The 16,296-nt window shown below is 34.5% G+C and overlaps 1 protein-coding gene across 25 annotated transcripts in view; it reads left to right on the top strand.

Annotated features, from left to right (window-relative positions):
- Positions 1-16,296, top strand: part of Wdpcp (WD repeat containing planar cell polarity effector) — a 519,910-nt gene that overhangs the window by 469,001 nt on the left and 34,613 nt on the right. For all 25 annotated transcript variants that reach the window (XR_013088670.2, XR_013088671.2, XM_076833808.2 and 22 more), the window contains one exon: positions 14,215-14,294. Coding sequence is in view for 23 of the 25 variants with exons in the window: in XM_076833808.2 (XP_076689923.2) it covers positions 14,215-14,294 (80 nt within the window). In the remaining 2 variants the exon portion in view is untranslated. The remainder of the gene's footprint in view (positions 1-14,214; positions 14,295-16,296) is intronic.

Here is a 16,296-nt window from a genome sequence, read left to right as displayed (position 1 = left end):
CACTGAGCAAATTCCCCAATTCCATATTTTATTAATACAAGATAAATAAATTATAAAAACAGTAAGCTTATTTTTTTAGTCAAATTTTTCCTGAAAGCAATTATCCTTAGATATGGACCTCCCATAACTTTGTTAAGATGTTGGATGACCCCACCTAACACTGCTAAGGGAAGCTGAGAATATTTTGAACTACAGAAAAAATGATTCTTTGATTTTTCATCAAGATCTTTTTTTTCTTTTCTGTTTAATTATGGCCTTAATAGTTCATGGACATTTATGCATATTCATATTTATTTTTTCTCATTTCTAGCATTTTTTGAAGACAATTGCTTTGCATGGATCAATATTTTTTTAAGTTTTTTTTTTAGTTCAATGGACCTTTATTTTATATATTTATATGTGGTACTAAGGATCGAACCCAGTGCCTCACACATGCTAGGCAAGTGCTCTGCCACTGAGCCACAACCCTAGCCCTGGATCAGTATTTTGAGCACTAGAATGTTTGATTAATATTTTTGAGTTTTGTTTTATAGTTTTTTATTTTTAATTTTTTACTTTATATATATTTGTTCTTTCACTTATCTGTTTCCCATTTTCTCTTTTCTTCTGTTAATAGCAAATCTCTATTGTTTGCTCTTTGACTCTTTCTTTAATTTTTTAGTTTTGTATTCTCTTCCCTCATAATTATTACATCCTGCATGACTTCTATTCTCTCCCTGTCCAGCATTCAAAATTACCCTTTGGCAAACTTACTGTTTTTATTGTAAGCAATAACTGATCATATCATTTCTATTTATTATGACAATTAGTATTGTAGATGTCATAATAGAAACTATTTGTATTAATGTGCAATTTCAAAATCAGGAAATGTACTCCCTTGTGAACAGGCAGAAATATCTATTTACATTTACTATTCTTCACCATTTCCTTGGCCTGATTTTAATTTGTCTGACATATTCTTTTTTAATATTCATTATTTTTTAGTTGTAGTTGGACACGATACCTTTATTCTATCCATTTATTTTTATGTGGTGCTGAAGATCGAACCCAGGGCCCCATACATGCTAGGCGAGGACTCTACCACTGAGCCACAACCCTAGCTCCTCTCTGACATATTCTTTGAAACCAAGTTTGTATACTTTTCTGTTTTAAGAAAGAGAGTAAAAATAAAAAGTTAGGAAGTTAAGACTTTCAGGGGCTTGGAATATAGCTCAGTGGTAGAGCCTAACATGCATGAGGCCCTGGGTTTGATCCCCAGCACCACAAAAAGAAAAACTGAACAACTATGCTAATTTCAAAGTGGATTTCAAAGCAAAGGAAAATAACAGAGATAATAAAGGACAATGCAAAATGATAAAAGAGATAATTTTACTGAGTAGGCACAGCAATCCTAAACATGGATGTATCTAAAAACACAGTGCATAATTCTTAAATTAAAAAAAAAAATGATGGAAGACACAGTAGGAATATACAAATCCACAGTTTGAAACTGTATCACACACCTCTAAGAATTGCTAGGACCATTGTGTATGTTAGCGCACTCTCTTTCTGTAACTTCTGGGTGATCTAATCCACTTCTAAGGCATTAATTCTTAATTGTATCTACCTCGAATTTTATCTCTACCCAGAATCATATTTTCAACTTCCTCATGTATTTTCTGACTTGTATGCTATGACAGATGAAAAATGACCCAAAAATCTTGGTTTTCTCCCATGACTTGGAACCTCTATTTGGCTCTCCTTCCCTTTTTAAACAACAGCAGTACAACACAATGTGATCCTCATATACTTGTGCAATTGGAGAATTTTAGTGTTCTTTGTAGACACCTCCAAAACCTAGGGTAAGGGACATTCCTTCTGGTGTAAGCTAAATATCTCTTCAAGGAAGAGAAAATAGAGTGAATCATTGATGCTTTCCATTGTTCCACCAAACAATGAAAAAAAAATTTTTATATATATATATATATATATATATATATATCCTTTTGAAGTGTACATGAACATTCACCATGAGAAAACATATCCTAGGTCACAAATAAATTTAACATCTTTAACTATAATGGAATTAGAAACTAAGAATAAACAACAAAGGCTGGGGATATAGCTCAGTTGTTAGAGTACTTGTCTTGCATGCACACACACAAAAAGAATAAATAACAGGAAGAAATACAGAAAAATCTCTGAAAACTTATAAATTTAAAAACATACTTCTTAATAACCTATAGGTCAAAGAGAGAGTCTTAAGGAAATCAGAAAATATTATAAACAACAACAAAGATCATAACATATCAAAATTTGTGGGATGCACCTTAAATAATGTTTAATGGAAATTTTTATTAAATGCAAATGTTAGAAAAAGAGCTGTGTCTCAATCAATGCTTCTACCATGATAAACTAGAAAAAGAAATGGAAAATAAACTTAAACAGGGGATCCAACATGGTGGCGGGCGGGGAGGCAGTGCTTTCAGTACCTCCTCAAACACGGGGACAGAGAGACGCATTAATACGTTCAGATTCTACCTGCTGAGAAACTTCTAGCAAAATTCCGCTGAAGTGAGACCTGCTGGGGAATTTGTAGGATTATTGGAGGCGACAGTTTGCCCCAGACAAGTGAATCTCTGCCACGCGGTGCGGAGGTCCAGACCCGCCATCCGCCGCCGCTACATGGCGACCAGCACAGTAGGAGGCAGTTCACCAGGGTGCGGTATAGGGACCTTATGAAGAGGTCGCTAACCAAGCCTTCATGAAACAGCGAACCGGAACTGAAACCACCCGAGACTGGGTCAGACCAGAGACAGGCCAGACCCACCCCTCCCTTCGGACACTCCAGCAAGGAGTCTGGGGCCCACTATAGCAGAGAGGTGACATCACCGGAATTCGGTGGACAGGATTCCTTCCCAGCGGAATTGGCTTTAGCAGGTGTGTGACTCCCACCCCCACCAGATACATACAGCCGGGAAACCTCAAAAATCTCGACCCAAAGCTCCATGGGCGTGACTGTAGGGGCCAAGGGAAGCAGAGGAGACTCCCAACCCCCAACTCCCTCTACCGCCAGCAGCGTGGGCGTGACTGTAGGGGCCGAGGGAAGCAGAGGGGATTCTCGATCCCCAACTCCCCTTACCACTAGCGGTGACACCCAAGGTCTTAGCCACCAGTTCCCAGGGGCATGCCCACCAAAGGGGTCCAGACAAATTAAACTGTCGGTTCCCAGAACACTGCTCCACAGCACTGGGGTTTGGATGAATGACAGAGTGCTCAGTCGTTCGGGAAATAGGGCATGCAGTGGGGCTGCAAGTGTAACCAGATCCTTGGAGAGCACCTCCAGTGAGCGGGGGTCTAGCTGGCTGACAGGAGGAAGTGGGGGGAGGGGCCGGAGAAGAGAAACGGCTATGGACTAACAGGATTGAGAGACTCCCATGAGCCACCTTACAGGGATTGCTGCCAGCACATAGAGGGCAGAAGCTCGGAGGGCACAGCTCCGCCTACTGGAAGAGAAGAAAATGGATCTCTAAGACTTCATTTTTTTTTCTATTTTTTTATTTTCTATTTTATTAGTTTTTTTTCTTTTCCTTCCTTTCTCTTTTCAAGTTTTATTGTTCTTTCCATTCTCCTCTATTCTACCTATCTCTCTCTCCCTCTTTCTTTTTAAGAGCTCCTTCCTTCCGCTTCCCCCCAACTTTCATCCCAAGTATTACGTCTTCCATTACGTGTAATTGTCTAAATGCAAATAGCTGATTGTTTCGAGGCTGTCTATAGGGCTCCTAAATACCTAGCTATTACTAAATACCCTGATCCAATTGCCTGTTAATATCCCCCTTCAGTACAGCAATCTTCCAAAGTAGCCAAGACATACTAACCTTTATACCATCATAGCACCTAACCTAAACATAAAGTCCTAAGACCAAACAACAAATCACTATATGCATACAGAATCCGTAAGCCTTTTATGAATTGAATGAATCAGCTTTAAAGTACAATAAAGCCCATCATTTCTAGGCATAGTCTCCAACCACAAAGGAGAGACCACAGAGATATACAAAACCAAAATAAATTTATAGGAGAAAACAGAAACAGAGCAGTTAAACAGAATTGGAAAGTAACATGAACACCATGAAAAAACAAGGGAAAAAAGGATTACAAACAATGCAGGACAACTTAAATTTACAGGAGAACCTAGAGGCATCGGAAAAATGGACAGAGAAAGAACTCAAGGCATACCTGACTCAGATGGAATGGAATCTTAGAGAAGTCATTAGACAGCAAGTCCAAACAATGAAAGAATACTTTGAAAACGAATTACATAAGCAAATTCAAATTGCAAAAAATTAACTCTACCAGGAGATAGAGATTTTTTTAAAAAATCAAGCAGTAATCCTAGAAATGTAGGAAACCATAAACCAAATTAAAAACTCAAACGAGAATATTACAAATAGACTAGAAATCAGAACATCAGATAATGAAGACAAAGTTTATCAACTTGAAAAGAATATAGTCAACGCAGAAAGGATGGTAAGAAATCACGAGCAATGCATCCAAGAGATATAGGATGTCATAAAAAAACCAATCTTGAGAGTCACTGGGATAGAAGAAGGTATAGAGGTTCAAACCAAAGGCATGAACAACCCATTGAATGAAATAATCTTAGAAAACTTTCCAGATATGAAAGATGGAATGGATTGCCAAATCCTGGAAGCCTACAGGACCCCAAACATATAAAACCGTAATAGATCAACTCCAAGACACATAATTATGAAGATATCCAACATACAGAACAAGGAGAGAATATTAAAAGCTACTAGAGAAAGGAGGCAGATTATATTCAGGGGTAAACCAATTAGGTTATTGGCTGATTTTTCATCACAGATGTTGAAAGCGAGAAGATCCTGGAACAAAGTATTTAAAACGCTAAAAAATAATGGATTCCAACCAAGAATACTGTATCCAGCAAAATTAAGCTTCAGATTTGACAATGAAATTAAAATATTTCACAATAGACAAAAGTTAAAAGAATTCATAGCCAACAAGCACTGCAAGGTATTTTGAGCAAAACACTACAAGAAGAGGAATTGAAAAAAAGCACCCAAAACTAACAGTGGGAGGTAACTCAGTAAAGGGGGGAAAAATAACTAAAGAGGGAAAACTAGCCAAATTAAAATAAATAAATAAGCATGACTAGAAATACAAACCATATATCAATAGTAACCCTAAACGTTAATGACTTAAATTCACCAATCAAGAGACATAGGCTAGTAACCTGGATTAAAAAAACAGATCCAACAATATCCTGCCTTCAGGAGACTCATATGATAGGAAAAGACATACACAGGCTGAAGGTGAAATGCTGGGAAAAATCATACCACTCACATGGTCCTCGGAAGCAAGCAGGAGTGGCCATACTCATATGGAATAAAATCAACTTCAAACCTAAGTTAATCAAAAGGGATAAAGAAGGACACTATATACTGTTAAAAGGAACCATTCACCAACAAGACATAACAATTATCAATATGTATGCACCAAATAATGGTGCTGCAACGTTCATAAAACAAACTCTCCTCAAGTTCAAGAGTCAAATAGACCACAACACAATAATTATGGGTGACTTCAACACACCGCTCTCTCCATTGGACAGATCCTCCAGATAAAAGTTGAATAAAGAAACTATAGAACTCAATAACACAATCAATAACCTAGACTTAACCGACATATATAGAATAATCAACGATCATCAAGTGAATACTCGTTCTTCTCAGCAGCACATGGATCCTTCTCAAAGATAGACCATATATTATGCCATAGGGCAACCCTTAGTAAATATAAAGGTGTGGAGATAATACCATGCATCTTATCTGATCATAATGGAATGAAACTGGAAATCAATGATAAAAGAAGGAAGGAAAAATCCTGCATCACCTGGAAAATCAACAATATGATACCGAATGATCAATGGGTTACAGAAAACATAAAGGAGGAAATAAAAAAATTCTTAGAGATAAATGAAAACACAGACACAGCATATCGGAATCTATGGGACACAATGAAAACAGTTTTAAGAGGGAAATTCATTGCCTGGAGTTCATTCCTCAAAAAAAGGTAAAACCAACAAATAAATGAGCTCACACTTCATCTCAAAACCCTAGAAAAGGAAGAGCAAAACAACAGCAAATGTAGTAGAAGGCAAGAAATAATTAAAATTAGAGCGGAAATCAATGAAATTGAAACAAAAAAACCATTGAAAAAATTGATAAAACTAAAAGTTGGTTCTTCGAAAAAATAAATAAGATCAACAGACCCTTAGCCATGCTAACGAAGAGAAGAAGAGAGAGAACTCAAATTACTAACATACGGGATGAAAAAGGCAATATCACAATGGACACTACAGAAATACAGAAGATAGTTAGAAATTATTTTGAAATCCTATATTCCAATAAAATAGAAGATAGTGAAAGCATCGATAAATTTCTTAAGTCATATGATTTGCCCAGATTGAGTCAGGAAGATAAACACAATTTAAACAGTCCAATAACAAAGGAGGAAATAGAAGAGGCCATCAAAAGACTACCAACTAAGAAAAGCCCTGGACCGGATGGGTATACAGTGGAGTTTACAAAACCTTCAAAGAAGAATTAATGCCAATACTTTTCAAGTTATTTCAAAAAATAGAAAAAGAAGGAGCTCTTCCAAATTCATTCTATGAGGCCAACATCACCCTGATCCTGAAACCAGACAAAGACAGACACTTCAAAGAAAGAAAACTACAGACCAATATCTCTAATGAACTTTGATGCAGAAATCCTCAATAAAATCCTGGTGAATCAAATACAAAAGCATATCAAAAAAATAGTGCACCATGATCAAGTAGGATTCATCCCTGGGATGCAAGGCTGGTTCAATATACGGAAATCAATAAATGTTATTCGCCACATCAATAGACTTAACGATAAGAACCACATGATCATCTCGATAGATGCAGAAAAAGCATTCGACAAAGTACAGCATCCCTTTATGTTCAAAAAACTAGGGATAACAGCTTTTACAATGTTGAGGTAAGTTCCTATCTATGCTAAGCCTCAGGCTAGCATCATTCTAAATGGAGAAAAACTGAAGGCATTCCCTCTAAAATCTGGAACAAGACAGGGATGCCCTCTCTCACCACTTCTATTCAATTTAGTTCTCGAAATACTAGCCAGAGCAATTAGACAGACAAAAGAAATTAAAGGCATAAAAATAGGAAAAGACGAACTTAAATTATCACTATTTGCAGATGATATGATTCTATATCTAACAGACCCAAAAGGGTCTACAAAGAAACTACTAGAACTAATAAATGAATTCAGCAAAGTGGCAGGATATAAAATCAACATGCATAAATCAAAGGCATTCCTGTATATCAGCGACAAATCTTCTGAAATGGAAATGAGGACAACCACCCCATTCACAATATCCTCAAAAAAAATAAAATACTTGGGAATCAACCTAACGAAAGAGGTGAAAGATTTATACAATGAAAACTACAGAACCCTAAAGAGAAAAATAGAAGAAGATCTTAGAAGATGGAAAAATATACCCTGTTCATGGATAGGCAGAACTAACATCATCAAAATGGCGATATTACCCAAAGTTCTCTATAGGTTTAATGCAATGCCAATCAAAATCCCAATGGCATTGCTTATAGAAATAGATAAAGCAATCAAGAAATTCATATGGGAAAACAAAAGACCCAGAATAGCAAAAGCAATTCTAAGCAGGAAGTGTGAATCAGGAGGTATAGCGATACCAAATTTCAAACTATACTACAGAGCAAAAGTAACAAAAACAGCTGGTACTGGTACCAAAACAGGGTGGGTGGACCAATGGTACAGAATAGAGGACACAGAGATTAATCCACAAAATTACGACTTTCTTATATTTTATAAAGGGGCTAAAAGCATGCAATGGAGGAAGGACAGCATCTTCAACAAATGGTGCTGGGAAAACTGGAAATCCATATGCAACAAAATGAAACTGAATTCCTTTCTCTCACCATGCACAAAAGTCAACTCAAAATGGATCAAAGAGCTTGATATCAAATCAGAGACTCTGTGTCTGATAGAAGAAAAAGTTGGCTCCGATCTACATATTGTGGGATTGGGCTCCAAATTCCTTAATAGGACACCCATAGCACAAGAGTTAATAACAAGAGTCAACAAATGGGACTTACTTAAACTAAAAAGTTCTTTCTCAGCAAGAGAAACAATAAGAGAGGTAAATAGGGAGCCTACATCCTGGGAACAAATTTTTGCTTCTCACACTTTAGATAGATCCCTAATATCCAGAGTATACAAAGAACTCAAAAAATTAATAAGATAACAAATAACCCAATCAACAAATGGGCCAAGGACCTGAACAGACACTTCTTAGAGGAGGACATACAATCAATCAACAAGTACATGAAAAAATGCTCACCATCTCTAGCAGTCAGAGAAATGCAAATCAAAATCACCCTAAGATATCATCTCACTCCAGTAAGATTGGCAGCCATTCTGAAGTCTAACAACAACAAGTGCTGGCCAGGATGTGGGGAAAAGGGTACTCTTGTATATTGCTGGTGGGACTGCAAATTGGTGCGGCCAATTTGGAAAGCAGTATGGAGATTTCTGGGAAAGCTGGGAATGGAACCACCATTTGACCCAGCTGGATGGCATTAGAGCAGATTATGTTAAAAGCTAGCCAATCCCTAAAAAACAAATGCCAAATGTCTTCTTTGATATAAGGAGAGCAACTAAGAACAGAGCAGGGAGGAAGAGCATGAGGAAAAGATTAACATTAAACAGGGACGAGAGGTGGGAGGGAAAGGGAGAAAGAAGGGAAATTGCATGGAAATGGAAGGAGAACCTCATTGTTATACAAAATTACATATAAGAGGATGTGAGGGGGAAGGGAAAAAAACAAGGGAGAGAATTGAATTACAGCAGATGGGGTAGGGAGAGAGGAGGGGAGGGGAGTGGGGATAGTAGAGGATAGGAAAGGTAGCAGAATACAACAGTCACTTGTATGGCATTATGTAAAAATGTGGATGTGTAACCAATGTGATTCTGCAATCTGTATATGGGGTAAAAATGGGAGTTCATAACCCACTTGAATCAAATGTATGAAATATGATATGTCAAGAGCTTTGTAATGTTTTGAACAACCAATAAAAATAAATTTTAAAAAATTTTTAAAAAGAAATTAAAAAAATACTTAAAGCAAACAAAAGGAAATGATAAGAACATACATAATTGAATTTGAAAATAGAAAAAAATCATTGAAAGCAAAAGTTTACTTGAAAAGATCAGTGAAAGTAATAAAACTAGTCAGACTGACAGGAAGAAAGAGAAAGACGACAGGTTATCGATATCAACAAAAGGAGATGTCATAGTAGACCTCATAAATGTTAAATAGATGAATAATTTTATGAAGTACTCTGTGTATAAATTTGATGAAGTTAGGATGAAGTGATTCCTTGAAAACCACAAACTACCAAACTTGCAAAAAATTAAATAGATAATCTAAGTATTCTATGTCCGTTAAAGGAATTTATGGGGCTGGGGATGTAGCTCAATATTAGAGTACTTGTCTAGCATGGAAGAGGACTAGATTCAATCTCCAGCACTACAAAAATAAAACAAAACAAAAAACACTTCAGAAAAAGATATTTCAAGTCCAGATGATTTCACTGGTTAATTCTTCCCAATAGTTAGAGAAAACAATATCATCCATTTATTTCAAGAAATGTAAGGCAAGTCCATATATCCTGCCCTATTTTGACATTATCATCACCCAAACAATAGAGTACAAAAATAGAAAACTAGACTGCTTTCTCTCAAAAATATGGAGCAAGAATATTCCCAGAAGATTAAGAAATTTAACATAGTAATAAAGGTTGAACATTCCTAATCCAAAAATCTGAAATCCATACACTCCAAAACACAAAACGTTTTTGAGTGTCAACATGATGCCACAAGTATAAGATTCCATGCCTAACCTCATGTTGGCAAGTCATGGTAAAAATGCAGGAACACTCAAAATATTTCATAAAATTACCTTTTTTCTAGATGTATGAGGTGTATATGAACCATGAATTCATAAATGAATTCTGTGTTTAGCCTTGGGTCCAGTCCCCAAGATATTTCCTTTTTTAAAAATCCAAAAACTTCAATTCCTGAGTCTTTACATGTTTATTTATTGATTTGTTTGTTTATATGTTTAGTTGCCCATGGACCTTTATTTTATTTATTTATATGCAGTGCTGCAAATTGAACCCAGTGCCTCACACATGCTAGGCAAGCACTCTACTACTGAGTTACAGCCCCAGCCCCAAGTCTTTTAGATAAGGAATATTCAATTTGTATATAATAACAATAATATACCACAATCAGTTAGTGTTTATCTTAGGAATACAAGGCCCATTAAATATTCAAAAATACAAATAATCCACTGTATTCATAATTAAAGAAAAATCAACTGATGCATAAGTAACATGACAAAATGTAATACCCAGATATGGTTTTAAAAAGAAACTCGGAAAACTTGGAATAGAAGGGAAATTTTTCAGCCTTTTTATGGAGGATCTACAAAAAAGAAAAAAACAACTAAAATCATTCTTGATTACTTGATAGAGAAAAACTCCTTGCTTTCCTCCTAATATTGGAAACTTGGTAAAGATGTCCATTTTCACCATAAGACCAAGTCTAAGTCTTAGCCAATGCAGTAAGGCAAGAAAAAGCAATGAAAAACACATCTCAAAAAAAGAAGTGGTGAAATGATACCAATTTGCAGACAAAATGCTTTTCTCATAGAATATCCCAAGGAATCTACAAAAAACTACAGTCAGTGAATTTGGCAAAGTCATAAGATGTAAGTTTGGTGCAAAATAATGTATCTATATATATCAATAATATACAATTGAAAACTAAAAAGTTCTTTTAATTACAGTAGTTCTAAAATAAACTAAATACTAAAGTATAACTCTAACCAAACATGTATAGAACACTATGCTGAAAACTATATATCATGTTTAGAGATTGAAAAACTCTGGGCTGGGGATGTGGCTCAAGCGGTAGCGCGCTCGCCTGGCATGCGTGCAGCCCGGGTTCGATCCTCAGCACTACATACAAACAAAGATGTTGTGTCCGCCAATAACTAAAAAATAAATAATAAACTTTCTCTCTCTAAAAAAAAAAAAGAAGAAAAAGAAAAACTCAACATAGTAAAGATATCAACTGTCTTATGATTGATCAATGCACATATATACAATGGAGTTTTACTCAGCCATTAAAAAGAATGAAATTATGATATTTTCCAGTAAATGGATGGAAATGGAGAATATCATTCTAAGTGAAATTTGCCAAAGTCAAAAACTCGAAAGTTGAATTTTTTCTCTCATATGGAAGCTGGAGTAAAATAAAGGAAAGGGAGGGAAGGATAAGATTACATAAGGAACCAATCAATTACAAATTAATAGATGAGTGAAAGGAAGTCTAGTATAGTAGAGGAAGGAGAACATGAACTGAAATCTATTTCCATGTGTATATTAATTTGTCAGGATGAACACAACTAATATATACAATCCATAAAGCTCTAATAAAATATGATATTAAAGCTAATAAGGTAAAAATAAAAATTCCATGCAATCTTAACTGAAATTCCAGAAGGATTTTTTTATTTTATTTTTTTTATATGCAGGTAAGCTGATTTTAAAATTTATTTGGAAAGGCAATGGAACTATAATAAGTAAAAATTATTGAAGAAAGGAAATGATGTTGGAAGAATCACACACGATCTTAGGACTTTTTCTAAAACAGGTTTTGGAAGACATTTTCTGTAAAGAAAATATAGGTTTTGAAGGCCATAGGATCTCTGTTGCAACTACTTAACTGACATTACATTGAGAAAGAAGCCAGAGATAATACATAAATGAATGGTGGGGCTGGGGTTGTGGCTCAGCTATAGAGTGATCACCTAGCATATGTGTGGCCCTGGGTTAAATCCTCAGCACCACATAAAAATAAATAAATAAATAAATAAATAAAAATATGAATGGGTATTCATGGGTTCTGATAAAACTTTATTTACAAAATAAGCATGAACTGGATTTGGACTGTCTACTATGGTTTGCCTCTCCCATCTAAAGCTACACTGATCAGGAAATTGTGGTATTAGCAGAAGACAGATACATATATTAATGAAAAAGAACACAGAATTCAGAAATACTCATATAAATATCTCCAACTGATTTTTTAAAAATATTTATTTATGTATGTATCTTTAGTTTAGGTGGATACATTAGTTTGTTTTTATGTGGTGCTGAGGATCAAACCCAGTGCCTCATGCATGCTAGGCGAGCATTCTACCACTAAGCCACCACCCCAGCCCCTCCAACTGATTTGACAAATGTAAAAACACAATTTTTAAAAAAACTATTTTTTCAACAAATGATATTGGAACAGGTGGACATCTTTGTGCAAAAAAGAAAGAATTGCAACCTAAACCTCATAACATACTCTCAAAAATAAAAAATTGATAATTGGTCTAAATGTAAAATTGAAACTACCAACTTTAAAAAAAACATATAGAAAGAAATATTTGTAATCCAGGATTCAGCAAAACATTCTCAGACAAGCTGCTAAAAGTACTACCCATTTTTTTAATTGATAAACTGTACTTTAACACCTTTTATTCTTCAAAAGCCACTGTTAGAAAAATGACAAGCTACATGCCGGGAGAAAATACTTACAAATCACATATCCAATGAAGGATATGTATCCAGAACATATAAAGAACTTTCAAAGCTCAACAGTAAGAAAAATATCCCAATTAAAATGGGCAAAAGTCCTGAACAGACACTTCAGTAAAGATATATGCAAAATTAAAACCATTAGGAGATACTCCTGCATACCTATTAGAATATCTGCAGTATGTGTGTGTGTGAAAATAGTTTAGTTATATATTTGTCAGTATATATACATACGCACAAATACTGACAATTTCAAACACTGGGAAGGATGCAAAGTAACGTGAACTTTCATACATTGCTGGTGAGAATACAAAATGATACAGCTATTCTAGGAAACAGTTTAGCAGTTTCTTATAAAGTTGAGCCTATATTTGCCATATGATCTAGCAGTCTTGAGTATTTAGACTTGAGAAATTAATACTTACATTCACACAAGAACCTGTACGTGAATGTTTATAGTAGTTTTATTTATAATTTTCATAACCTGAGAAAATAAATATCCTTCAACAGATGAATAACTAAACTGGTATATAGCTATATAATGGAATACTCCTTAGCAATAAAAAGTAATGAACTGTTGATTTATACAACTTGGATGATATCAAGGGCCTTATACTGAATGACAGAAAATGAAAATGGTCACATTTTGTATGATTCAAATCATATGACATTCTTGAACTCAAAACTAATAGAGAAAAGGTAAGTAGTTGTCAGGGTTATGGATAGGGAAAGTGTGACTACAAAGTATGAGGGATGTTTTTTGACATGTTGAAACTGTTTCCTGTTTTGATTGTTCTGTTAATAGTATGAATCTAAGCATCTATTAAAATTCAAAGAATTATACACCTTTAAAATGAATTTTAATGTATTATAATTTTATACATTTAAAAACAAAAATATGATTATATAAGTGAAAGTTGATGACAAAATTTTATAAGGCAGAATTATCTCAGGTTTATTTTTTAAATCCATAGCAATTAGGAGAGAACTCCGGATAATTAGATTGTTGTTATTATGTTAATTTTGGGTTTTCTACACTAATAATGGATTATTTTTGAAATCAGGAAAGTATGAAACTTTTACCACTCACTTTAATTTCATAATACCCAGGAGTTCAGAGCATCACATTTTGTTTCCATGATTTTTTTTCTTAAAAACTATATATATGTAATATATTTTATCTGTACATTAAAATTTAATTTCAGCACTCTTCAAAATGTCTTACAAAATATTTAATGGTGGAATACTTGAAAGTGACTTTCCATGTTTTTAAAATAATTATTTTAAAATTATTATGTTGTTGAAAGGTTCCAGAGAAATTTTTAATTACACTTTAAAACATGTAGAAATTTGAAATGTTTAGTACCTTACTTATATTAAATTTTATAGTATTATATCCACAACTTGCATCTAACCTTAAATTTTTCTTTCTTAATTACTTGACTCATGTACTACAGACAAGTAATTGACAGAAGGAATGGACCTGAAAAAGACATCTGTGCTGGATCTTTGATGACTTATACCTGTAATGCAGAAGGTAATATTATTCAAAATATAATGCCTCAAAAAGTTATAATTTATAAGAGCGTTCTATAAATGAATTAAAATATGAAAACCCAGAGCATTTCAAAACTCAGTATTAAGACTGCTTTTGGTTAATATAATATAAAATGCCAAGTCACTTGATTATAAATAAGGCTAAATTTTAATAAGCATACAAATTAATACAGAGGCCTTTGGGAATCTTGTTAAAACATTGATTCTTTTTCAGTAGATCTGGAGTGGGACCCATGACTCTGCATTTCTAAAAAGCTCTCAAAGTGATACATACTCAGCTAGTCTGGAGACTACAGTTTGAGTAGGCAAGCTCTGGAGATAACAAATAAAAATGGCATGATTCTTGCCCTGTTTAGTAGAAAATAAAGAAATGTACATATATGTACTATAATTCAAGACAGCTGTACTCCCTAACAGTGGTACCCTTCTTACTCTCCCCTAAAAGTAAATATAGCATGGCCCACTGTTTCTTTTACTTTCCCTTTAAGAAGAGGTTACTCTGCTGAACTATTATCTTAGTCCATGTTCTGTTGCTATAAACAGAATTCCTGAGACTAGGAAACAAGCAGAGGAAAGAAGTTTATTTAGTGCCCAGTTCTGGAGGACAGAGGTCAAGATCCAGCAGCTACATCTGAGGAAGGCCTCATGCTCAAGGGGCAGCCTTACTTGATAAAATCTGCTCTCATGGTAACTAATCCAGTCCCAAGAAAAAAACTGCATGAATCCATCTTAACCTTTTAAAGACCCCACCACCTCTCAACACTGTTATACTGGGCACCAAATTTCATTATGAGTTTCAAAAAACACAAACCATATTCATTTTGAAATGCAAAATGTGGAAGAGAGAGATGATGAGGATAAGAGAAGCAAGTGGAATTAAGATGCTTGTATGGACTTTCTTCTGGAGAGTTTAGGAGGGAAATATATAAAAGCAACTTCAGCCTCTGTGAGAAGTAGATAGCAGAGAAAATGAATTTTAAGAAGTATCATATAGTACCAGGCATAAAATGGCTACTCATATTTTTTTCCTTAAGTTGAGGTTTACCAACTGTATGTCAACTATATAACATAGTCCTAACTATGACCTAAAATATTGTCACTTCAGCTTCTCAGAAGTTAATCCTCACCTATGAAATCTAATTTCAGTAGAATGATTCTCATATAGGATAGGCAGGTAAATGAACATTTAAAACAATTCATTTCACATTAATGATTTTAAAACATGATATTTAGTAGGAAAAATGGTATTTTTCCCCTTTTTGAGTTTCTATTTTTCCTTGAATTTTGAGGAAAAGATGGAGTTAATAGGCCAAGAGGTGACTACAATATAACCAGAATGTTTACTTCATAAAGAAAAAAAATGAAGAAGAAAAAGTATCAGGGTGGTCAATATAATTTCCTTCATGGTATTTAAGACATGTAATTACAAACCTGTGTTATTTCAAAACTAATTTTAGTTACTGAATTTTGTCTTTTTTCACAGAGATAATCATTGCATTAGACTAGGAGATCACAGGTTTAAATGCTGTATGAAACTAATGATGCTAAGTTATAAAGAAGGTGATGGAAGATAAGGATTGAAATATGGGTCGTGGGCCAGAGTGTGAACAGGCTTTGGAGTAAGGCTAAAGAGTTTCTATTTATTTCAGTTGGTAGTGGTGTGGATTTGAATGTTAGGAAGCAGGTAAGTGAAATGATCAAAAGCATAAGAATATTAATCTGGTAGCCTTTCCCAAGTTGATTGAAATGAGAAAAATTAGATAGCAAGTTTATTATAATAAAGTAGTAAAAGCCTTGAGTGAAAATGATAGTGGGAACAGGAATGGATAAATTTGAGAGATATCATGATTACAAAAAACAATATGACTTGTTGAATTTCTTTATCCAACACTCCAACAAATATTTATTGAACTCCTATTATATGCCAGAAATTATGTTGTGCAGTAGAAATAGAAAACATAATGTTGCCTACAAGGTATTCA

Source organism: Callospermophilus lateralis, chromosome 14 (assembly GCF_048772815.1).
Source record: "Callospermophilus lateralis isolate mCalLat2 chromosome 14, mCalLat2.hap1, whole genome shotgun sequence".
Taxonomy (NCBI): Eukaryota; Metazoa; Chordata; class Mammalia; order Rodentia; family Sciuridae; genus Callospermophilus; species Callospermophilus lateralis.
The sequence above is the reverse complement of the archived record's forward strand: the minus strand, read 5'-3'. Positions and strand labels throughout refer to the sequence as shown.